This window comes from Lytechinus variegatus, chromosome 17 (assembly GCF_018143015.1).
Source record: "Lytechinus variegatus isolate NC3 chromosome 17, Lvar_3.0, whole genome shotgun sequence".
NCBI classification, from domain to species: Eukaryota; Metazoa; Echinodermata; class Echinoidea; order Temnopleuroida; family Toxopneustidae; genus Lytechinus; species Lytechinus variegatus.
Window position 1 is genome coordinate 15,466,750 of NC_054756.1, and position 27,083 is coordinate 15,493,832.

At 36.8% G+C, this 27,083-nt stretch overlaps 1 protein-coding gene across 1 annotated transcript in view; it reads right to left on the reverse strand.

Annotated features, from left to right (window-relative positions):
- Positions 1 to 6,928: 6,928 nt before the first annotated feature.
- Positions 6,929 to 27,083, reverse strand: part of LOC121430759 (hephaestin-like protein) — a 35,575-nt gene continuing 15,420 nt past the window's right edge. Inside the window, exons 4-17 of the mRNA XM_041628148.1 lie at positions 26,248 to 26,385; positions 23,609 to 23,775; positions 22,899 to 23,022; positions 18,571 to 18,742; positions 17,250 to 17,536; positions 16,666 to 16,877; positions 16,146 to 16,287; positions 15,160 to 15,372; positions 13,104 to 13,320; positions 12,285 to 12,751; positions 11,617 to 11,784; positions 11,022 to 11,204; positions 8,332 to 8,451; positions 6,929 to 7,747 (exon numbers count right to left, since the gene is read on the reverse strand). Of these exons, the coding sequence (XP_041484082.1) occupies positions 7,647 to 7,747; positions 8,332 to 8,451; positions 11,022 to 11,204; positions 11,617 to 11,784; positions 12,285 to 12,751; positions 13,104 to 13,320; positions 15,160 to 15,372; positions 16,146 to 16,287; positions 16,666 to 16,877; positions 17,250 to 17,536; positions 18,571 to 18,742; positions 22,899 to 23,022; positions 23,609 to 23,775; positions 26,248 to 26,385 (2,711 nt within the window). The 3' untranslated portion in view covers positions 6,929 to 7,646. The remainder of the gene's footprint in view (positions 7,748 to 8,331; positions 8,452 to 11,021; positions 11,205 to 11,616; positions 11,785 to 12,284; positions 12,752 to 13,103; positions 13,321 to 15,159; positions 15,373 to 16,145; positions 16,288 to 16,665; positions 16,878 to 17,249; positions 17,537 to 18,570; positions 18,743 to 22,898; positions 23,023 to 23,608; positions 23,776 to 26,247; positions 26,386 to 27,083) is intronic.

The window sequence follows — 27,083 nt, forward strand, 5'->3', positions numbered from 1 at the left end:
ATAATTAGATTACAGTACATGTAGCTTGGACGCGCTGTAATTAGATTTAGATTAGCTTAGCGTGGGACGTGCTGTAATTAGATTAAAGTAGCGTAGGGCACGCTGTACCTAAAGAAGTTGTGGGCGATGTACTAGATTAGTGTGGGAATGGGACTCGCTGTAATTAGATTAGCGCGGGAATGGAAACTAAATATAATTTCATTATACCGGGGAGAGGGTCAAGACAGCAAATTGAAATTACTAATCTAATAGCAGCGCGTCCTGTACACTACTCCGATAACAGCGAGTCCCATTACTGCGCTAATCTAATTACATCACCTACAACTACTCAAATCTAATTAAAGCGCGTCCTACGCTACTTTAATCTAACTACAGCGCGTCCCGCGCTACTCTTGTGTAATTAAACTGCGTCCCAAGCTACACTAATCTAATTAAGCTACAGAAATCGTAAATACAGCGCGTCCCCCACGCAACTCTAATCTATTAAAACTTTTATTGATATGCCATTGAAACTTAATTGGTATTAACTCATATATTCAATAACCTGTTACGTAATTCTCTGAGGTGGGACCAGAGGCGGCAGAACGTCAGGCTCATACAATGAAAGTGAGGGGTACCTATTGTTTGGCAGACAGGAGGTGCCCCTCTACTTTCTTTGTCCAAGCCTGATGTTCCGCTGCCTCTGGGTGGGACCCTATACTACTCATTATTATTTTTGAGTTTTTTTATTTATTTCTTTTGGCAATAGGTGCTAATACATGTGATTTGATGTGTGGGCTGCTATTACTAAACTAGAATTGGTGATTTAGATCGTTAAAGCTAATATTTTGAAGTCACTTGTTGCTTTCTTGTTCAATTTAAAGGATAAATCCACCCCAACAAAGAGTTGATATGAATAAGAGAAAAATCTGACAAGCGTAAAACTGAAAGTTTTTCAAAGTCAGATGTAAATAAGAAAGGTATGACATACTATTAAATTTTTTCTTAATTTCACATTACAGTTACATGCAATTCCCAGTCAGTATGCAAATGAAGGGACTGATGACATCACCCACTCACTATTTCATATGAAATATTCAAATTTTCCCCTCATTGACAATTTGACAGAAAGTTTTATTCTTCCCAGAATATGTGGTACATGTATTACCATTGTTTAAGTCATGTTTCAGTCAAGTTTGTCCTTATTGTCAAATTTGTAAAAATTGAAATATTGTATAATAAAAAAAAAAAGAAATGATAGGGACACCATTGACTCTCACATTTGCATATTATCACTGAGTTGTACTTGTACATAAAACTGTTTTGTGAAAAATGAGTGAAACTTTAAAATGTCAGAACCTTATTTGTATTTTAAATCCAATTTTTGATTAAATTTTTAGTGCTTTGCTTCGTTGATTTTTCTCAATTGACTCAAATCAAGATTTTTGTGGGTTGGACTAGACCTTTCAATTATTTTTTATATACAAGAGTTTGACATGTTTATGTACAGTATATGTTTTCCTTTTTTGTTAAACGTGAAATTTTGCTGCCTCCCATTGAACAAGGGACTCTATCCATGAAACTATGCATGGACTATTTTTAAGCCCATTTTTGGCACAAAACAATATTTGAAAATAAAAAAATACTAGATTTTAATCGACTTTGTGCATTGCTATTTTGTCACAGTGTGCAGCCACCCTACTGACGATTTTGTTTGATGGTGATGATCCTTGGGGTCACTCATTCATATTGCTGTAAACCTGTATGACCATGGGTGTTCCAACCTATCCAAAGATATACACTTGGCAAAAAAAGTTCTTGGACACTTATAAAAGTTAAAATAATCCATATAGATATTTGATTAAAGGCAAATTATTGTATGTCAACATGACCAGACAATATTCCTCTTCCAGTATGACATGACATTTTCATGTGAACGGTCATGCATATCTTTTATGGTCAAATTAATATCCTCTTATTATAAAAGTACTTTCAGATGCTTCCTATTCAAATTTTACACCCTTGCCCCCCCCCCCTTCCACACCCAATGAACCTGTAAAATATGCTTACATGTATGATCAAGAAATTTTCGCTCACAAATCTGGGCCAAAATTTATGTGAATGAATTGAGGGAAGGATGCCCTATGCACATAAATCTTGGCCCATTCTTGCGAAGGAGTTGTGAGTGATGTCAGTCAAATTCAAACTGAGATTAATTTCAAATGGTGTTAATGCTATAGACCAATTTCACGGCCGGTTTATGTATTTGGCCCTCTATCGGCGACGCCATTGCTGCGGTGGGCAAGTGCGCTGACCGCGATTGGCTCTGTGTACAAATTCAATGAAAGATTACAGACAAGCTCTGATATTGTGTCATTAACTTCATCATAAATCAATAAAATAAAGCATGGACACCTGGGTAGACGATGTAAGACAATGGCCATATCTGACCGATGAAGGTATGATGAATTTTTGCACTTTGGCTACTTTTTCCCCTTAGTTTTGTCAGTAAAAGTGAGTTGTGTTAGAGTAGCGGGAGAGTGAACGAGAGAGAGAGTGCGAGAGAGAGAGGATGAGAGGGGGAGAGAGTATGTGTGAGAGGAGGGGGATAGTGAGAGGGGAATAGTGAGAAAGGGGGGTAGTGAGAGAGAGAGAGGGGGGGGGGGCTAGAGGGAGAGAGAGGGATAGTGTAATACAGAGGAGGGGATAGTGAGAGGGAAAGAGAGGGAGGGATAGTGTGAGAGGGAGAGAGAGAGAGAGAGGGACTGATATTTCCATCTAAGCATGATCAAATAAATCCCCCCTCCCTCCCCCCACAAAAAACCACCACCACCATATTTTATGCAGGCCTATAAGTATCCAAAAGGAGGGGGCAAGGCAAGAGAATAAAACAGAGAGGAAGGAGAAAGGAGGAAGAGGAAGAGAGGGCCAGGGCCCTGTTTCATAAAAAGTTGTTATGATAGCAACTCCTGCTGGAATGTTAACTACCATGGTAACAGTGAGAATGCCCATTTCATAAAAAAAGTTATGATAGCAACTCTTGCTGGAATGGCAACTTTTATTATAAAAGCCAATCAGGAAGCAGAATTCTCACTTTTGCCATGGTAGTTACCATTCCAGCAGGAGTTGCTATCATAGCAACTCTTTATGAAACAGGGCCTTGAATGGCTTTTTTGGGTGAAAGTTGTCATTCCAGCAAGAGTTATTGTAACAGCTCTTTATGAAATGGGGTCCAGATCCAACAACATAATGCTTTTTTCATCTAAGTAAATCTACCTATGGGCCATCCACCCCCCCCCCCCCCCACTCTCTCTCTCTCTCTCTCACACACACACCTATGCAGGGAGTATGGCTTCACACACAAACAGGCTTCATGAGTCCAAGGCGAGTGAATTTCACATTCACTTTGCTTCCAATCCTGAAGCTTTCTCCAATTGTTGTGGCAATTGAACACAGCACAGCTGCGACCTGAACTTCTCCGATTAATGCTCATTGTGAATCTTACAAGAAATCTGCTCAATTGGTCCAAAATAAAAAAAAATCGAACGAATGTACCAAAAACCCTATTGACTTGTGTACTATAAAAGTTGATTCGCCCACCGCAGCATGGCGACCAGTCTGCTGCCCTCTCACGTTGTGAAATTGGTCTATAGTCATATTTGCTGTACGGCAGCCATACAGGGGGTCGAAAAAAGCCTTTTTGTATTTTTTTTGGACCGTTAACATAAAGATGGTTTCAATAAATATGAATAAATTGCCATTTTCAACTCGCAGTACGGCCGCAGTAGGGGAAAATGTGACTGCAGTATCATAAGAGAAATGGGAATTGAGATCAATCTCGATTTGAGTTAGCTTTGAATATATCACTGCAACTCTTATCAAAAGATAACATATTTCCTGGTCATGCTGTACATTATGTACATGGTGATGAAGTGACTCTGGTAATAATGACTTTGATGATGATGGTTGGTAATGGTGAAGAGATGGTGGTAGTAATGGTAATAACAATGATTGTAATGATGATGGTGATAATGATGATTGTGACAATGGTGATGAGAATGGTTATTGCCAAGATGTTGAGGGTGATAGTTTCGATGTGGATAATGGTGTAAAGGATGAAGGATCACAATTCATATCACTGAATCACGTATACATTTTACTTTTTTGTAAAAAGTTTATTTTCATCAAACATTACATGCATTAAGTTATATTCATACACACAACGCCAAATTTGAAATAATAGTAGGTTGGAAGGTCAATATCTGCTGCATATTACTGTCGTTGTTCATCTTGTAACGATGGAAGGAGATGATGTACAATTGTGCCTTCAATGTTTGTTCTTTTCTTGTGCTTTCAATTATTAAGCTCAATGCTTGAGCAATCTCTTCAGACATAAACGGCCACGATTATTCTCTTAATTTCAGATTTATATGGTACAAATGCAGCACACTTGACTACGTTTTAGTACATTGAATTCCATTTAACTGAATGCAAAAGAGCAATACAATTACAATATTAACAATAAAACAGACTCTTTGGCTTAAAAAAATAAAATCACTCTTATTTTGAACAATATACAATTATTTTGTTACAATCAAGGATCAGTTGCATTTATATCAAAATGTCAGTTTACAGGCTAGCATAGAAACTGATATGGCACTGTTGTGGCAGTAACATTTCTCAAATTTAATAGGCGTACATGTATGGTCAGAAATACTCTCTGATATTCCAACGGTCATTTAAAAAATTTGCACTCTTGGCAGTTAGAAAATTGTTGAAATAAAAAAAAGACAGAAATATTCTTTTGATGGCCCAATAGTCATTATTATTTAGGCTTACAAATTATCTTAATAGTAAAAATGAAATTGAGATGGGAAACCCTACACCTGGAATGGAATAAGTACTGCAAGCGGGCATCAAAATGGTAGCAGGTAAGAGTGAAGTTGAGAGATGCTGCAATCAATTCAAATTCCACACTGAAAGATAATTTAACAGACAATATCAAATTCATGCAGTTGTCTGGTTCACAGAGAGCAAAGTTTCTACTAATTAGTTACTGTTAATATTCGTGTGTATAGTATCTTTGCAAACCTGCATATATATTCTTTATTATTACATGTCATTACATTTATTTATTATGTTACATAAGCATTACATGCATGATTTCTTTTTATTCATCAACAGCATAAATATTAGTCACAAAATACAAATTTTATCCAAAGATATTTAATCTTTAAATTATACTGGCACATTTATCACGATTGCTCATAATTTCTATAACGGTAGGCAGTAGAGTTTTTCAAAATGAATCCTGGTCCCCGTCTTACAGATGGTTACAATTGATCTGATCATCTTAAAGTGATTGGTTAACATTGGTTTGACTTTTAAAAAATCTGAGCTAGAAGGTCACACTTGTCACCTGTGTCTGTGATATGTTACAAAAATGAAGCCCAAAAGAAATTGCATTCGAAAATAATTATTTAGTGCTTTAAAAATTGAAATATGAAGTGACCAGAAACACCATCTTAATTTCATCCCATACACTTATGTGTACTATTTAGGCGTCTATAAGATGCCTATTTACAAAATCGGGGTTTGCCTTGTAGTTTTAGCTTTTCATTCTCAATGTTTGTTTTCAGGGTTTACTAGTTCTAATACATGCACTTGTACACATGTTTCATCTTGGTTTGAGAATTTTTTAAATCGGCTGCTCACAAATTTAAACAATACCTCTAAACTATATGGATATCCAACAATGTCATAATTTTTTTTTCTCCAAGATAATTGCATGATGTCCTTTGTAAACAGAGAAGCACATTAAATTTTCAAGAAAACAATGAATACATGAATATACATCACACGTAATCCTTTGCAAGACGGGGGCCCTGATATAAGGCCATGATTTTTCAGATGGAAAGGATTAGAGATAGCATGTTACTAGCTCATGGCCAATTACATGAAGGATCCGAACAAGTATGGTCATATAAAGAAGTCTGATTCAATCAGAATTGCACCCTGCTAATAAAATGCACACACACAGAGAGAAATATGGGCAATTTTCAATAAGATATGACAGTTAATTAAAAAGTGATTTCAAACATTAAAGTAGATTGTTTCCTAAAATGGTGATAAAGGCAGCAATATTATGTCTGTCACCAAACCAGTTAGTTCCTCACAAATATATAGATATAGCAAACTTGAGTAGGGTCACCATTATGTATATAAATACAATATCAGATATTTGAAAAAAACCAATGTTCAACAAAACATTTTTGTAACATACAAAGTAAAACAATATACTGTATAACAGAATGCCTAATGTACTTTACTACTTGGTCGCCAAAGTGTATCTGTAAAATAGAAGCAAGCATTAAATGCAATTAACAATTTTTCTGTCATAAAAATACAATCAAGCACGACATAAACTGGCAAAATATTAAATTTCATTTATAGATGCATATATATACATGAATTTCAAAGTAAATTGTATAAAAGACAATCATATAAAAGATTTCGAATTAACACAAAATATAGCATGATGTAAAAAAAAGTTTCAATTACCAGATCAGGATATATGATACACAAATTTGCATCTGAAGGGGGGGAGGGCTTAAATATAATTTTGCATGTACAACTGAAGTCTAAAACTTACAGATCCCAGATGATTTCTAGATTGTCTTTTAACAAGGAAATATGCTATACTACTTGCCACAATCCCACTATTAGATAGTACACTAAAGCAACAAATGCTTTCATTCTATTTTTCTTTAATTGCAACCTTTTCTGCTGTTTGGTTGAGAAGGGGTGGGGATGGGTGGGTACATATAATTAACTTATGAGTTGTATAGTAATACCATGGTCACATTTGTTCTACGGCGGCTGTACGGCGAGTCGAAAACAGCCGTTTAAACACTTTTTTGTAACAGCTACATATAGGTGGTTTGAATAAAAATTAATAAAACGACTGTTTTCGACTCGCCGTACGGCCGCCATAGAACAAATGTGACCATGGTATTAGTTACATAATCGTGTTATTTAATTTCTGCATTGTCTAATTACAAGGAAATACACTATACTTGCCACAATCCCATCTTCATTTGATACACATTATTGAACTGAGCAGCAAATCAGTGCTTATACTTTTAATTGCAAGCTCTTCTGGTTGGTTGATGAAATACAAGCTAGCCTCTTCCAAATTACCCCAATTCAGACATTCAGTTGATTACCTCGGTATAGCAAAATTGAGTAATAATCACTTGAATTTTATCATAGGGGAGTACGAAAGTTATTTGCTAGTAAAAAACCATGATTATTTCATAAATGATTAGCACTATTTCCAAATTCTTTGGCATGAGCTCTGAGCATGAGAGGATTCTCCCTCTTAAATGGTCAAGATGAACTTATTGCATGGTCATAAGATTGCTTTTTCTGGTAAATCAAAAAGTAAATAAGCAAGTTACAATATTCTAATATTATGTATCTGTTCTAACACTTGTTTTTGCTACAGTTAAACTGTATTTATTTGCACAGGAAAAACAACTACATTATTCTCATCTTACAAGTGAAATTGTTTGCAATTTTGAATTCTTTTTTTTATAAACCCTGATATTGTAGATATTTTCCTTTGTGAAAATGATTTCAATATTGTGATGAACGTCTCATTGGATTTAGCGTCGTTGAAAGTACAAGCCGATGACAAGAAGCGTACCCATGATGACTGTATTGGAGCTGATTATACATGAAGAACCAGTTGCTTCAGTTGTCGGTACTAGTTTCCGTAAAAGAAAAAAAATACAGATGTAAAAGTGTCTATTCTTTAACCTCATGTTCTTGTTTAAATTTCGTTTATAATCGTCATATAAATATCAAAGAATAATGCATAGATGAGCAAGATGTGTTAAATTTTTTGATGCCAATAGCAAGTCAGGCATGAAAAATTGGTCAAGATTTGTTTTGGACATGAATTTCTTCCTTCAAAACAGGCCGCGGGTAGCACTTCTTTTGTAGTCATAATGTTTCTTTTACTTAATCTATGAATTGGTGCGGATGCAGATTCAAGCATGAATTTCTGTGCAAATCGTTTCTGCCACGTCTCTATTCATTTATTTTCTTCTTCCATGCCTAACAAATCCACTAGAGTATTTGACCTCAAATCAAAGAGAAGATTTCATGTATTAGTGCCACATGCGATACCAAAATATATTTGATGATTTGGATACATATCCCTGAAAGTTGGATTGCGTTGTGGGATGCACTGTACCTTGCTTCTCTTCAATCTACCAACCACTACCCTTTTCTATCCTTCATTCCTATCCTCCCCACCCCCCCAAAGCGAAATATATCTTATCTTACCTGGAGCTTCATTAACGTAATAGAAAGCTTCCATGCCTGCAGTCATGTGATCATTCACATGACAATGAAGAAGCCAGATGCCTGGGTCATCAAGGGTCATCACTAGAGTGATGAAAATTCCTGTGACCAGTTCAAAGAGAGAGTATTTAAGAATCTGCGCTACGTGACTCGATACGACAGTTGGATTCATGAATAATAATAGAGCAAGAGTATTGGTTACATGGCATTTGCTCCTTCAAATATTGCCCCTATGGGAAACCCCACAGTAACCCTAACCCTAATCCTTTAACATCATTCTGAAGCAAAAACCTACCATAACTCAAACCTTAACCCTAAATCTCCCGGGGTATTTTGATTCTTGTCATTCCCGGGGGGGGGGCATTATGGCCCCCCCTTAAGATCTCGGCCGCCGATCGCGCGAGCGACGCAAAAATTTGCACGCTGGTAGTGTGCGATGTAATCTACAAGGCTGTATGGTAAAATTTTCCAAAATAATGAGATTTTGTTTTATATGAATTAATTATGCTAATTTATGCATAAATCGTACTTTTTGCTCTAATTCACTAAATAAAGCTCCTAGAATGCTAATTTTTGGTAAAATTTTCTTTGTAGCATTCTTAAAGGGGAATCCAGCCTTGTCCATAGAATGTCGTGTTGGGAAGGAGAAAAATGAATTAAACAGAATGGTGAAAGTTTGAAAGAAATCGGACAAGCAATAAGAAAGTTATAGGTGCTTTAAAATCAAGATCACTAATACTATGTAGATTCAAATTGGCAACTGGGTAAGTAAATTATAACAAGGGGCAAGGACAACTTCCCCATAGGTCATGTACTTTATTATCAGGGATTTGTGGTTTTCTCATAAGTACCCATTCCCCTGGGGCAGTAATCTAAATATAACCCAGGTAGTATATTGTTTAATGTCCTCATGAAAGAAAAATATAATTTGAAATAAAACTTTTGGGGAAAATGACATTTTAGCCATAATATGTATTGGAGTGCATGGAAGAGTAGCCCTTGCCTTACATCACTATGACATCACATAAGCGGCCAATTTGAAGTCTCCATGGGTACAGTGATTACCAGTATTTACAACTTTTAAAAATTCATAACTTTCTTGTTATTTGTCCAATATTGTTCAAACCTTCACCTACCAACTTGTCTGATTTTTCTTTTTCTTATAAAAACAAGTTTTTATTTGGGTTGGATTCCCCTTTAACAATCGTAATTCAAAAAAACTTTGGTTTGGAAATAAATTTCTTATGTATTTTATTGTTTTATGAATTTCTTATGTATTTCTTTGTTTTTTCACTTTTTGTTTTTTATTGTTTTTTCAATGGAAATTGTTCCAGACATAATTCTGATCATAAACAAGGCAAAATTAATTAAGTTTAATCAGTAAAAGTAGAAATAATGAAACATTTATGAATTTTGGCTAAATACGCAATTTGCATTGGATTTGTACATGAAATCACGTTTATGAGCAATTTTGGGTCTGACATGCACTTGCATAATGTTGCATAATGTTGTAACCGCGTACTTGGGTGTCACAAATTTGGTCTCAAAATTTGCGCGAGACTTGAATGTAAAAAGTCAGTGAGCTGCGAGGTGAAAAAATTTCGCGCAGCAGATATATCGCGAAAATTGTTGAGGGGGGGGCCATTATGGCCCCCCCCCCCGGGAGTATTAGGGTTAAAGGGGAATGAAACCAATGGAACAAATAGGCTTGTGTAGAAACAGAAAAATCAAAGAATAAGAATAAAGAAAGTTTGAGAAAAATCGGACAATAAATTAGAAAGTTATGAGCATTTACATATTGCAATCACTAATGCTATGGAGATCCTCCCATTGGCAATGCGACAAGGATGTGTGATGTCACTGATGAACAACTTTCCTTTTGGTGGACTATAAAATACCCTCAAAATGTCTCTTTTTGCTTTTTTCTTATAATGATACAAACTCTTTATCCATGATGTACTTTTAAAAAAATGTATTAAATGCCCTCATGTAGAAAGAACACATGATCTATGGATAGATGTGATAAAAGAGGCAATTCAAGTGAAATACATACTTAAGTAATGAGGAGAGTTGTTCATCAGTGACATCACACATCCTTGTCGCATTGCCAATGGGAGGATCTCCTTAGCAGTAGTGATTGCAATATTTAAATGCTCCTAACTTTCTCATTTATTGTCCGATTTTTCTCAAACTTTTGTTGATTTGTTTCTTTGATTTTTCTGTTCTCACACAAGGTATCTTGTTCCAATGGTTTCATTCTCCTTTAACCTTACAACGGAGCTGCCAACCTGAACAACGGTAACTCACTATTTGAACAGCTGAAAATCAGTACTACTTGGCTACAGCTCTGTTACATCTTCAGAGAATAAGTCACGAGTCATGAGCATTTGTTGCAGGAGAAAATGTCGCGTTACCCTTTTGGTCAGGCTTAACTATTTGTGAATCAACCCAATTTTTTAACTCAAATCGTGCAGTTAGATGCCACACAATAACAGTAGCTTAAGTATCTTCTAACAATAAAAAGCCTCGACTGTGAAATACCTGGTATGGCTCTGCGTTGTAAAAAACACCTTTTAAATGAAAAGACACTAGCTACAAGATTCCTGCAGAAACATACTGGCCCAATTTGGTGACTTAAACCAAATGCAGACTCGAACCGAATGTCATCTAACCTGGAAAGAGTTCCGAGACGTCCAATCTGTTGGTGTGTTCGGTCTGGTAGGTGAAGGTATGACCATGGAAGTGAACGGTATGAAGATCAACCTCATCACCAAGACCTAGTAGATTCCATCCAACACGCTCTCCAACGCTCATCTCCAGGTAGTTCAGGTTGTTGTAAAGGAAGCCATTGATTCCTAAGAAGGAAAAAGAGGAAACAGGAGATTGGAATGTTTTTTTTGCAAGAAGAATAAAAGGAAATAATAATGATAATAATAAAACAACAATAGCAATGACATTAATAAATACTTTCTAATATGGCACCTGTCACTTTTCATAAACAGAAGTCTTCAAGACATGTACAGCATAATTACCCTGGCTTTAGCAGAACAGCTTTTGCATTTCAAGGAATAAATCCCAACCAGGTCCACCATGTACAAGGACCTCACCTGGGTTGAGAGCAGAATAGTGGATAAATTTCATGGTGACACACATAAATGCCTGGCTATACATGCAAGATTCTAACCCGTGACCTTCTTACTGTCAGATTCTCTACACTACAAACACTGCACGTGATTAGATGGTACCAGATTACACCCACATCCTTACCATGCATGAGGTTGCTCTCTTGAAAGCCTGGATCATCGACATCCACGGATGAAGGGGTCAAGCAGTAATGATCAATGTTCTCTTGTAAATACCAACTCTTATTCTCATCTGTCACTGAGAAGAAGAGGTTGAACTCCTTGTCGACATCAGTCCGCTTTCCTTCAGAATCTTTGGTTTTGAGATACAGGACAAAATAAACCTTAAGAATATAAGATTGTAAAGTAGAACTTGAGTAAGCAATGCTATTTTTAGTTTATATTTCTATGATCTACCACCTGAGATATCCAGGATATGAGATAAGGTTTAATTTAATCAACAACATCTTTGACATCATTATCATCATCATTGCAAGGATTAATATAATCATCATTACCATCACAACCACATCAAAACAACTACTACTACCACCATTCAAGCTCCAATTTCTATTACATTTGCTGTCTAGTTTGGGGTGTGACAAGAATCTATTGATTTCTTAATTTCAAATTTCACCATAAATTGACAAATTTACAATAAAGCAAATCAATCTATAAATATATACCTTCAGTTCAAAAGACAGACAAGCAAGACACAGCAAATTCATTCACTTTGGGACTGAAAAATAACTCATGACTGATAGAAAATTGAAGCGTCTGAGGCAAAAGCAGATGACATTATCCTTATCTTACCCAAACTACCCGTCTTGCAAATGACAAGTGGACCAACTAGACCAGCATTGGTGTCCTTCCCTCTATGAATACTTGAATAATACATGGATGCCGTACATGCCCCATCGCTATCCGTTGGTGCTCGCGACTCAGGGACAGTCCAAGTATATGTCCTTGTTTCTCCTGGCAGAACGGGTAGATCACTTGTGGACCTGTCTCCGTATGTAGCGCCCTCATTGTCTTTATCTGATAGTAGGTTCTGAGGGTGAATGCTGTAAGGCCTGGTGGCGAGGTTCCTGAAAACCACCTGGAGGGTGTCCCCGACTTCAACCCGTAGCACAGGTCCAAGAATACCAAGCGATTTGTCCTCGTTGGAGGTGCGCTTCACTTGCTTGATGAATCGGTCGTCTTCGTACTCTCGGTAGATTGCTTTCCGGTACTTACTGCCGATGCTTGTGTTTCCACGATTGACAAAGACGTATCCAGGACTGAAATTAAATTTAAATCATATAAGATTAAAAATGTACCACCTCAGATCATTGATCGCATAAAATGGAAAGGAAGAATACAGCAACAACACTCATAAAATATCCTCAATCAAAGTAACTCAAGCTGTTTTAATCACATAAATTTCTTTACATCAATATTGTAGTACAGTAGTTATCCTGAACCTCAAATAGGGTCTACATAACTGTATCATTAGAAAATATGTGAAACGTTGATATTTTCCTAAAGTCAGACCTGAATTAGACCAGTGCAGTAGAGTGTAGACAAATAGGGGGAGGGGTATATTAGGGCAGAAGCCCCCTACCCCCATTCATTATCACGACAATACCCCACCTTTCCTCATCCGTCAAGGCCTGACTCCTCACAGGGTCGTACATGTCGGGCGTGTAGTCCCACTCCATTTCTATTGCTGCGATGAAGTACTCCCTAACCATGCCACTGTTCGACACTTCACTGTCTGACCTGGACTCACTCCCTTCAAGCACGGTGTAGAGTGCTGTCATCCCTTGGGAAAAGTGGGTGTTGGTTTCACATTCAATCAACCATTTCCCTGAGTTATCAAGAGAATCAGACAGACACGGTGAGAAAATTGCCTTGTTTTTCGTATTCTGAAAAATCCAATTCCTTCTTAACCACAAGGGCAATTATTAAAGGATAAGTCCACCCCAACAAAAGTTGATTTGAATAAAAAAGAGAAAAATCAAACAAGCATAACACTGAAAATTTCATTAAAGTTGGATGTAAAATAAGAAAGTTACATGTATGACATTTTAAAGTTTCGCTTAATTTCACAAAACAGTTATATGCACATCCTGGCTGGTATGCAAATGAGGAAACTCTGACATCATCCACTCACTATTTCTTTTGTATTTTATTATATGAAATATGAAATATTCTACATGTAATTTTCTCCTCATTGTCAAGTGATACAACTATTAATTACTTTCTGAATATGTGGAAATAGCATTGTTTGATACTACATGGTTCAGTCAAGTTGGTCCTTATTGTCAAATCTATTAAAAAAAGAAATATTGTATAATTCAAACAATGAAAAACAAAAGAAATAGTGAGTGATGGACATCATCGAATGAGTCACCTAGTTGTGCATATCACTGTTATGTGAAAAATAAGTGAAACTTTAAAATGTCATAACTTTCTTATTTTACATCCAATTTTGCTGAAATTGTCAGCACTATGCTAGTTTGAATTTTCTCTATTCATTCAAGTCAGCATTTTCATGGGGTGGATTTGACCTTTAAAGGGGGAAGTTCACCCTGATGCTTCAATAAAAGCAGAAGAAAAAGAAAATATTGGTGATGTTCTGATGAAAATCCATCAAGGAATATAAGAGAGTTGTGAATTAAAAGAAAATTAATTTGTGATGTCATATGTATTTATCAGTCATTGCCAGATTGACTCAGCTGCAATAAATGTACCTATCATGAATGTTTAATTTCAGAGGTAATATTTTATTTTCTACCCTCCTAACTTTTTTCATAGCTGCAAGTATTCTTAAATCTTTGGAAAAAAATAATATTGTGATTAATAATGGTTGTAAATTGCTGAGCCAACACAAAATTAAATTCAATACAATGATTGAGTGAGCACAAATAAACAATAATTCATACTAAAACTCACTTTTCATATGATATAGAAAATATCTATTGTGAGCTTTGAAAAGTGATTATTAGGCTTTAGTTCAGTGCTCACTCATGGGTGGCTTAACACATCAATTATCTTTTACACATAAATCACCAAATTTTGCTCAAAAGCTTTTTCTTTGCACCATTCAATTTCCAAGAGAGTATTTACTTTCTGTGATAAACAGAAGTATGGTTTCCATAAATTGACTATCCACATTAGATAGAAAAAGAATTTTTAGAACCATATTATGCGTAACATAATGCATATTCGAATTCCAATTTCTGTTAAAACTGATAACATTTTTGGTCGAGCATAGGCAGATTTACTATGTCCCAAACAGAATTCTACTGTAAGAAAATTCACTAGGAAATCGTACGGAAAATACTCTGTATCAGCATCATCAGTGTCATGTAAGCTGCCTTCTCATTGTCAATTTCAGTTAAATACTTACTTTCAATTTATTGATAGTATTTTACGTTTGTTTCTTGATTGTCTTAGTAAACATAAAACCTGTTTTTTTGTTCATACTGCAGTTCCTGAAGAAGAGCTAAATTAAAGATTGAAAAGTTGAACTCCAACAACATGGCTCTACTCAGAGTTTTATTTCTGTCAGGTTACCACAGTTGCAAGTACTTTATGAAACAGCCTACAGGAAGTAAGTTGACCTGACCCTCAAAAGTTTTGTGTCTTTTCCGGCTGGATCCAAGCCATTTTTTCATCAAATTGTTGACCTCATCATTCTCACCTGGGTTATCAGGAACAGTCATGATTGTCTGAGCTATGCCTGGAAAAAGAGGCACAGCATCGACTCTACGGCCTTCCAGCACAAAGGTCAACTGGTGGAAGTAGGCAGTGTGTTGGTCAGTGTCCTTGCCAAGGTCCATCACGTGCCAGCTGACAGTCTCCCCTGCGGTCATTTCCACTTCCGGAAGGTTGGCAAAGGAATAGCCATTGATGCCTGTATGGATGTACATGTATGTATAACAAATATGTCCGTGACAAATCTGTAGCTTATAGAATATAATTTGCCCTTTATTATGTTTTCTTTCCTAGAACAATCAATTGCTCCAACTTAACAGTACCTAGCAGGAATTAATTCCTTGAAATGTCAGTGTGCTGTAAGTGACTGCTGAGCTAAAACCAGGGCAATATGACAGCGACCATTATTCATTCTTAGAACATACAATCATTTCAACCTATGGTACCTGGTATGAATTAATTCATTTAATTGAATTAATGATTGTGTGCTGTAAATGGCTGCCAAGCTAATTACAAGGGAAGAATGTAAAAAAGTCCTTTGATAGGACAGGAGGCCTGGAAATGGTAAATGATTTGCTTACAAGAGCAGAATATAATCGTTATAATCCTTTTTTTTTCAATTTCCAGGGAGTACCCTTGACAATTGGCACGATTTGCAACACAGCATGGAGCGTCATGGCCCAGTGGATTAGTCTCCAGACTTTAAAACACAGGGTCGTGGGTTCAAATCCCAACCATGGCGTAATTTCCTTCAGCAAGGAATTCATCCACAGTGTGCTGCACTCGACCCAGGTGAGGTAAATGGGTACCGGGAGGAAGTGAATCCTCAAAAGCTGTGTGCACCTGAATAGGTAGCCTAGCTAAGCGGGGTAATAATATAAGCAGGGCCCGCTGGGAGAACAATTTTCGGAACTGAATTGGCTACCCTGGGTAAATATACCGTTACTATAATACGAGAAGACCATAACTCACTGGTCATGAGATTGGAGGCGACAAAGTCCTCATCTTCCCGATCTGCTCCTGGGGCGAAGGCAGCAATGTTCTCATCAAGATACCAGCTCTGATTCTCATCAAAGATGAGAAAGAGGAGGAATAATTCTCGGTCAACTCCAACCTAAACAAAAGGATCAACAAAATGGGACTAGAAGGTTAAGGTCTATAAGGGGGTAAAGAGGTCTACCCTACTTTGTCCTTGCAGAAGAAATGAAGTGAAACTTTGTTGCTTCTTATTCAAAGAGCATCACCATTCTGCTTCAAAAAATATTAACTCTCTTCAAACATTGTCACAGTTTTCAATAGGCACAATTGAATTTATCCCTTTTAGGATAGAGTATTTCAAACAAACTCCATGATATCATGGTGAAACTTACACTTTTGACAATTTCATGATAGTGAAACTTTCACTCTTAACAATTTGAATAACATTAAAGATCACAAATCTACAATTCATACGTCAAAGTCGAAACAAAATTTATATAGGCCTACAACTAACCCTGTTGCCATCTTCAGTCAATGTCCCTTCCTTACAGATCAACATAGGTCCAACAAGACCAGAATACAGGTCCATGGTTTCATCTGTTCCAGAAGTATAGACCATCGTCACGCAGTCCTCGTCCAGTTCTGTAGGCCCGATGGACGCAGGAATGGTCCAGGTGTATGTGTAGGTGGCATTTGGGGCAACTGACCCATCATTCTGTTCAGATGCTGGAAAATAAGTCAAAATAGGGGAATCATACAAAAGCACTGTTAATCCTGAAGATGAAAGCTAGATTCAATAGGCATACAGTTTTGGCTCACACAGTTGGCATAATCGAGATAAATTTTGAAGGAGTAGGGTCTTACTGAGGAATTATGAGCAAAAGAAACAAGTGAGCAATAAAGTCAACACTTTTCAATAATAAAGAGTACTTCTGCCATAGCTTTGGCATGTACAAAAGTCAAATAAGAAAATAAAAAAGATATCTTAGAAAATTTGATGAAAATACAAGGATTTACTTGAAAAATCTGATTTTGTTTTTGGTGATACCAATTTTAATGTTTCAAAAGGTACTTCAAATGTCAAGGTTCTAGACCTACCATCTGTGTTATCATTGTAGATGGATCCTTCATTGGCTTTATCATACAGCACCCCTCTAGGGTGGATACTATAGGGTATGCGTCCGGTATTCTTGAAGGTCACCCTGATGGTATCCCCCACCTGGCCCCTGATGACCGGTCCTAGGACACCCATGTAACGATCCTCAGGGCTTCTATCAATCAGGGCATCGGGTGTGAAAGTATCGTCTGAGTACTGGACGTATCTGGCCTTGTGGTAGGTTCCAGGGATGCGGTTGTTTGTGTCGGTGAAGAAGGGGAATGACTGGCTAGAATGGGGAGAAATAAAAAGGATAAAGAATGAATCTTTTTGAGGTTAAGTATCTATTTTTTTTAATGTAATTTATGTATTCAATTTTTTTCTTTCATTGGGGATTGACCTTGATAGATCAATATGGCCTTTGTCAATCCCCTCCACATGAGAATGAGAACGGCCTCTAAGTCTGTGCTATTGTTAAGGGAGCAAAACATTTCAACTTTCATTTAATACACAGGATGTTTATTATGTTACTGGGCCCTATTTACCATGCTTTCATGATGCAAACATTTTCTGTAGTTGACATCCCAAGATTGACAGTTCTAAAATTCGCCTACAAGTGGCAATTTAGTGGCATTTGATTGCAAAATGTGTTTTAAAAAAATGAACATTTACCATTTAAAGATCTTTGTCACATTTGGATAGTCAGATATAAACCATATATTTTCATTAAAACCAGAGTGTGATTATTAAACTGAAGATCATTAAGGGCACTGCATCTGTTCAGGATGAAACAAATAATTATCAGTATACATTTACACCCTTACACCCTGCATCCAAACAGAAAATTCAAGGTCTTTGTAATGATGAATGGTTATTGGAGCTCTTCTTTGAATATAGGACTCAATAATATTTGTCAGATCTTTTCAGATATTGATTGCAGTCATCCATAATTCTCTTGAACTCCAATGAAACATTTCCACAATAACTTTCAAGAATACCTTTCACAAAAAAATTCTTTTGTATCTTGTCTTCCCATCTAAGGATCAGTCAGATCTCGTACATTAAGTCTGTTGATTGCAGTTGGGCCAAAATGCCACTCACTCTCTTGAATTTCTATGGAATATTCTCAAAATCCTTTTAATACCTTCAAATATTACTGAGTTTACAGTCTCGTTTTACCTCTCGGGATCAGTCAGATTTCCTCCAAGTAGGTTGATTGCAGTTGGGCCATAATGCCACACACTTCCACCAGATCACCTATGGAATATTCTTTAAATTTTTTTTTGAATACCTTGAAACTCTCTGATCGAATGGTCGTCTTACCTTTCAGGATCAGTTAGGTCTCGTCCATCAAGTCCGTTGATTGCAGTTGGTCCATAATGCCATTCGTCCTCTAGAACTCCGATGAAGTATTCCCGTACAGATCCTGTCAAGGGTTCCTCAGTTACTCCTGGCCCGCAGTCAGGGTCGACAGTGTATAGCACTTGGGCACCAGCTGCATGAAGTGACAGTATTCAGGGATCATTATTCAAAAGTTGCATGCATGAAGTCTCATTTTCAACTTGATATGACCAAATAAAGGGTTGATATCATAGTTCTCCAAGTCACATAAGATTCATCTAGAAGCAATATAGTCACCCCTGCCCTAGCAGCCATCTTTATAGAAAGACCAAACTGGTCTAGGACATGCCAAGTCTGAATGCCTTAGGGTGAGACTCTCACATTAAGGACTTGTGCTTATCCCAGGAAAGCACCGCATAAACAATATAAGGAGCAAAATGGGTCAGTATTAAAAGACATCAACACTTAACCCTATCTAGGCAGGGGTATTTTGGGAGTTCATTTTTGGCATAGAAACTCTTTGTGGTGTTCTTAGCAAGTTTACATGAAAAAATTGTGATATCAGATCAATTTCTTATGTATTATTATTGTTTTTGCAATTTCTTATGTATTTCTTTGTTTTTGCGATTTCTTATATATTTCTTTGTTTTTCAATGAAATTCGTTGGGGACTCTTCTAAGATCATAAGCAGCATAAAATACATACATTTAGACCAGCAAAACTAAATATAATCATACATTTATGATTTTTGGTTGAAAACACAATTTACATTGACTTTGTACACGAAATCACGGCCTAGATAGGGTTAATTTTCATAAAAATGTGTCTATTAGCTCATGGGATACAACTTATTCATAGGAGCTATTGTTCTATTGACTAAAGTTGATGTTCAAATCAATTTTGTGCTTGATGAAATGTCTATACTGAGGAAATTTACAAACTACAATACAATGCATATTACAACATGGATTTGGCAATACGTGATAATCAAGTTTATATGAAAAAAAAATGTTTTTCAAAGATGTTAAGATTACAAAATTACCCCACCCCCTCCCCTTCTTCCCAGACTAATGAAAAGATGACAGGCAACCCCCCCCCCCCAAAAAAAAAATGTGCCACTGACCACCATTTAGTAAGGAGTATATAAACAGTACAGGAAATTTACCAAACTTCTGTGCTGCTCAGCTCAAGAATTTTGATATTCATAATGTGAAATAGAGAATTATTTGATCCATTAATGGATATATTGGATGCAAGCAGCAATGACATTGGCAATGAGAAAGGGATTGAACTTTATAAAAAGCCACCAAAGTCCATTATTGACTCAGAACCAGTGTTATACAGGTTTCAGAATTATTTTGTTTATCATCTGATGAAAAGAAATTGAATTTTGTAATGAGACAAAGTCCATCATCATTGACCGAGAACCAATATCAGACAAAAATACTTCCTTTATGGAGATAACTAAAGAATTGTACTTTTGTGTATATTTGGCAAATTGTGTAAAATAAACAAGAATCAAATTTTGTAACAGGCCAAAGTCGATCATTGTCCTCATACCAGTGCCATCTAAACATGCTGACATTTATGGTTATGAACGAAGAATTATTGTCTATCCTCTGAAAAAAAAATTAAGTTAAAAAGAATCTTGTAGAATGTCAAAGTCTATTTTTAACACTGACCTAGAACTGGTGACATCTTTAATAATAGAATATACATGTCTAGATAGATGGCGCTATATAAATGCCTATTATTACTTTCATCTCTCAACGACCTCCCTTTCATTCCACAACCAAACAGCCCTTTTCAGTACTATAATCATATGGCGAACATTAGTCTGCTGTGCAAACCCTTCACTTGAGTTACGGGTCTGAAAGTGCAGCCTACTCATGCCTTGTGTACTGAAGGCCCTCTCACTCAGCAAGTTTTGTACAGGCTAGTCTTGGCATGGAGACACACTTGCTGATCAAAGTTTCAATCAGCCGGGTCTGTGCCTGCAGACTAGGTGACTCTTCAACACTACAATTTAGTCTGTTTTTTTTTCCTCCTACCAATGACAATGAGATCACAGGCCTTCCTGCCCATTAGCAAATGAGATTGCAATATCAAAGCATCAATATTAAGGCATCAAACTAAAATCAATCAAACCTACATGTAGATTATCATAAAGATGTCTTTTGTTTCTACTTGGATCAAAGGTTAGTCACTATCTAACCTCCACTTCCTGTTAAGGAGATTAGCATGTCCTGGCTCACAACTTGACACGGTACAAGGATGATTAGGTGGTTTCAGACCGCCTCGAAGTTCGCCAGTTCCAGGTATTCTCTGATCGGGAAATTTACCCCGATCAGAAAATACTAGGTATTTTGGTAATGTGAAAGCAAACTACGTGTAATCTCCCCGAAAGAAAATACCCGCTAAATAGTAGGTACTTGGCGAAATTACGAGAACTTTCGTGGGGATTTTTCCAAGGTCGCAGGTATTTTGGCGATGTGAAAGCAAATTACGGGAACTTTTATCCCAGCGTGTCGTTGGGCGCGGCGGCGTGGGTGGCTGCTGGGCTAGTGATTTTGAATCTCCCGCCTTGCCTGCTTATCAGACCACACTGCGCATGCTCGTAATTTCGGGAACTTATCCCGAAGGATGTGTTTCGGGGCGGTGTGAATGCAGGAATAATTAACGGGTATTTTTTAGCCTTAAAAAGTTCTCGTAATTTAACGGGGATTCTTGTGATCGAGGCGGTTTGAAACCACCTATTGATTCCTATTTTCTTTACAAAACCACTGCTTCTGGCTCATTATAGTTGGATTAAAGACTTTAAAGGTGACATAATTTTCATTTTTATTCGTGAAATCATTTGCAAGGATCAACCATCTTATTGCATCTATAAACTTGTATAGATGGAAATTCCATCTGCAGCTGGTTTTGTCAAGTGCAATAGTGTATGACATGTATCATCAATGCATTTTCAATATAAAATTGCTATACAAGTTCTTGGGAAATAAAAATGGATTGCACGTTGTCTTTCATCCTTTAATTAACTAAATATCATCACAAATAATAAATAAATGAATCAGTGAATTGATCAATAATGCATAAACATTAAGTGGACAGGAAGAAGTATAATCAAATGATTTCTTTTGTATAAAAGTCAATCTAAATCACAAAAAAATCACAATTTTTCAATAAGGAGAGTGGAATGAAATAATTAACTTTAAAATTGATGATTACCCTTCAAGTCAGGTCAAATATCTGGTGAGAATTTTTCACCTGATTCCAGGAAAGCTGCCAATCACTTCTCTTAAAGTAAAACAATGTGTGTCGTGTTTGAATGAAAATTCACACGACCAAGCACACGTTCCGCACTAGTATTTTCTTTGCACAGGAAGTTAATACCATCTCCAGAAGGCATTATCAGATCATGAGAAAGACCATGTGATCTTGCACGAACACAAAAAATATATTGATTGCCGTCATGCTACTTCTCTTCATTTCATATTGAGTTTTTACTTCATTGAGTGATCTATATAAAATTTTATGATTTTTTTTTTTACATTATGAGGAATATTCTCACTGGTGAATCCAGGGAATCCACCATCATAACCCCCCCCCTCCCTTACCCCAGGAAGATGTGAACACTTTTTTAAAAGACAACAGAAAAGTGAGAACGTTTGTTTTTTTCCATTTTAGGAGGGAGCCCCCAACCTCCCTCCCCTCTCCCTGATGCCAAGGGGAAGAAAAAGTTTGGAATGATGATTTTTTTATTGGTTTGTAAGAAAAAATGTAAAAAAAAAGAGTATGACCCCAGGGCGACTTCTTACAGAGAAGTATGACAGATCCAATCAACCACAACTATGGAAAGCCAGCAACGTCAACATCTGAAATACATGTTTGTTTGAAATATTTTCTAGATGTATGATACATTTTCATATATTCAGTTTTCTTGAAAATTCAGTACGCTTCTCTTTGTTTTCAAAAGACATAGCGCAAATTACCGAAAGAAAACAATTATAACATTCATGGATTTCCATATACTTGAGGTTAATCGCATCGATTGTAACTCTTTGTAAGAGAAAGCCAAGGGGAGCGTTTCATCAACATTTTCATCCGATAAGTTTTCAGATCTGACATCTTTCCATGATTTTGATTGGCTGAGAGGCACTGTTCCTATGGTAACTGTCGGATGAAATGGGACTTGTCGGATAAAGTCCTTTCATGAAACGCCCCCCAGGTGTGCCCCCTACTGGTCATTCTGGATCTGCCGACTATAGGGGGTGAGGGTAAATGACCTTAGCTCCCTTTATACATACCAGTCTGATGGTTGACAACGTGCGATTTAGCTAGCCATGTACCGGGGTTAATGGCCACCATGTCAGCAGACGACACAACAGCTGGTGTCAAGCTAAGTGTGTCCACACGGTGATTGCGCAGCTCCTAAGAAAAAAAATAATTTATCAAAATAAAGGCATTCAATTTGGTAAGTAAGCGAACACCGCATGAATTAAATCAATCAAATCTAAGAAAAAAAGTTTGAAGGCAACATATGTCAGCACTTTATTTTGATTCAGTCACATCTAACTGCTCAGGGTATGAACATAAGGCCCTTTTGAATAAAAGTTTTTATTACGGTATCTTTGCCATTTCTATGGTAACAATGCTCAATAGCCAATCAGAATCAAGAATTCCACAGAAGTTACCACTGGATGGTAAAGATCCCATAAATAATAGTTAGGTATAATTTGGCAACATTATCACTGAAGCAGGAGGAGCAACATTGATTGGCAAGTAAAATATGAACATATGTGCGCAGGCAATTCAAATCTCTTCTGCAGCCCCCCCCCCTTCTCTCACTCTCTCTGTCCACCTGTTTGTGTGTCTCTCTCTCAATCAGACACAATTCCAGAAATCAAATGCACCTTCATTTTCAACCAATCGGAAGCAAGTATTAAGCTTCGTTTGACCTTCGAGCTTCATTCAAACTTAATGCTTTCTGCCATAGGACAAAGACCAACCCTCTTACCAGGACATTGCCATGAAAGTTGACTGTATGGACGTCGATCTCTGTCCCGATACCCATGATGTGCCACGCCACCTTGTCTCCGTGGCAGATATTCAGGCCAGGCATAGCTCCATACAGATAGCCATTCACACTGTCCATCCTATTGCTTGCCAAGAAGTCTTCATCTTCTGTTTAGGGATTGGGAACACAGAGGAGGGGTAATAGTTCCAAGAGAGTTTGGGGATTTTGATACCAGAGAAGGGGTATAGGGACTTTTATCACAGAGGAGGGGTAATAATACTCCAAATGGAGTCTAGGGACTTTGATCACACATGAAAGCTAATAGATCAATATAAGTTGGGGATTTTGATCACAGAGGAGGGGTAATATTATACAGTGCGTATCAAAAAAAAGTTTACACTTCGAAAAAACCCTGTAAAATTATACATTTGTAATATCCTGAAGATTTTTCCACACTTTAACATTAGTACAGATCCATTTAAGCAAATGACGATATAACTGTCGAAAAATGTTTCCACTTGAGTGAGCACCACTTACTTTAGTTAGTGAAAAATGATTTGCGCAGAACTTTGAAATAGTTGTGCGAATAAAAGTAGACCTTAATCATGAAGAACACATGGAATTTAGCTAGTAAAATTGATTTGAAGATATCTTTTACCTTTTTAACTTGTTTCCTTGCCCAAAACACTTTTAAGAGTGCATTGCGCCCTACCCCACTCCCCCACACACCGATGCCATCGTAACGATATTTACATCACACTGAGCTGTGATTTACATGAAATGGCTTAGGCTTGATTTTCATTTTGTTCATCATTGTCAAGCTTGGGAAATGTGTGGAGAAACAAGTTTTAAATGGAAAATGAAATGTAAACCTACTTTAAATGATAAAAACTTAGTCAAAAAAGGCTAGAGATGTCTGACATGAACTTTTGTTCAGATTCAGTTATGTCCTCAGATCCAGCTGCCAGGAAAAGGGTAAAGGTTGTGCTTACTAAGTGTTGACATTTCAATTTGGGTGGCAAAATTGTTCTAAAATGCATGAATGTATCCATTTTATTTCCATTGACTAAAAGTGCAAGGGAAATGTATGAGAAATGTTTCACAGGGTAAGTTTGAATTTGCCCTTTCCCCTTGACACAGTGTGAAAACGAGCATTTCTGCACAAACATATTTCTGCAAGCTTTACGAAAATTGACAGTGCTCACTCAAGTGTAACAGTCTGTCAAAACTTTTACTTTCATTGGATAGATGAGACCCAAACTCAAGATTATATGTGAAAAATTTACCCACATGTTGTATATTTTTTAATTCCCAGGGCTTTTTCAAAGTGTAAACTTTTTTTGATACGCACTGTAGAGCAAAGGTGGGAGGGGGTAGGGGATCTTTATCACAGAGGAGGGGTAATACAATTATAGAGCAAAGGGGGGGGGGGTGGGATTTTTATCACAGAGGAGGGGTAATAATACTCTAAATGGAGTCTAGGGAATTTGATCTCACATGAAGTTAGGGATTTTTATAACAGAGGAGGGGTAATATAATTATATAGAGAAAGGGGGGGGGGGGTAAGTATTTTGATCACAAAGGAGGGGTAATATTTCAAAGAGAGTTTGGAGGATTTGGTTACAGAGGAGGGGTAATGGACCAGAGGGAGTGGTGGAGTTGGGGTACCGGTACTGGTAGAAGGGTACTGGAGGGAACTTTCAAACATTTTCTCATTGAATGAAATAAAATAATTACCACAAACCCTACCCAACACTATCATTAAACAATTATTGTATAATAGTATAGTTCAGGGGGAAATTACACAAGGGCTTGCATCATGGGCTTGCCTTGACCCATGGATAACTGAAACAGAGTTCCTGAAAATCCTATCAGGTTCAATGATAACTACAGAACAATGCAGCAAATTTGGCAAGGGACTTCAAAGCGTAGCCCCAGAAAGTTTTTTTTTTTCCCCTGGTATAGTTATAAACAGACACTAGGCTGTGAATGCTGATGATTAAAGGGAATACACCCTTGGTCCAGAATTGTTCTGAAGGAAAGGAGGAAAATAAATAAAACAGAATGGTGAAAGTTCGAAAAAAAATCGGACAAGAAATAAGAGAGCTATGGCTGCTTTAAAATTTACATCCCAAAATACTATGTAGATTTCGAATTGGTAACTGGGTAAGTAAATCATTACAAGGGGCATGCAAGGACAACTTTCCCATTGGCCATGTACTTAATTATCATAGATTTGTGCTTTTCTCCTAAGTACATGCACCCAAGTAGTATATTGTTTTATGTCCTCATGAAAGAAAAAGTTAATTTGAAGTAGAACTTTTTGAAAAATAGTGACTTTCAAGCCATTTTATGTATTGGAGTACATGGAAGAGTAGTCCTTACCTAACATCATTATCACATATGGGGCCAATTTGAAGTCTACATGAGTATAGTGATTACCAATTTTCAAAACTTTTAACAATTCTTAACTCTAATCCGATATTGTTCAAACTTTCGCCTATCAACTTGTCTGACTTTTCCTTTTCCTCTAAAAAACAACTTTCCATTTGGATTGGATTTCCCTTTAAGAGAAGCGTCATTTTCTTTCACTTCGATAAAGGTTTATATCTCTTCATCCATTAAACAAATCTACAAACCTGGATCTAGTGATGATGATGTTATAAATCTCTGAATGTTTTCTTCAAAGTAATAGCTCATATTTTCATCTGTCACTGTAAACATGAGGATGAAGTCTTCTTCCACATCCATTCTTCGATTATTTTCATCCAAAATTCCTGCAAAATAAAAAAAGGAAATGGTGTCCATCAGGGATGCCACAAAGAATCTGTTAAAAAGTCTGAACATCCTCTACAATGACGCATTTCCTAAATGACAACAAATATGTTTCTACCGCCGAAAATATGTTGAAATGCTGGTATATAAGATAGTAAACATTCCATCATTAAACAATCCTTTTTTTTTAAAGATGACTCGGTTGGCGGAACCTTTGTCTTCCTCTAAGGATAGAAGGTCAAGTTAATAGTAACAATACTAATGCTAACACATGTAACATTTATATCAAGGGGTGTGGAATGGTTTTGAAAGTGGGGGAGGGTGGGGGTGAGCCAAATGTGGGGGGCGGCTAACCATGCAAAAAAATCACAATGAGATAATAATTTTTACTGGGTTTTTTTAAGTGGGGCGGGGGGAAGGGGGCTCAGCCAACATTCAGCCCCCTACCCCCCTAGTTATGCAGCCCCTTAATTGATATAACCTCAGCTGTAGCATGGCTTCCCTATCGGGTGCTCAATCATTCAGGGAATTCCTTCCTAAAACTATATGTCCTTTGCAGATAGTGAGAGTTCAATTCAATCCAATTCAATTTATTTTTAATTCTACAACATAATACACATATTATAAGAACAGGATATATTAATTCCATAAAATAAAAGCATGAACAAAATTCAACATTGAATAAATGATTTACATATTC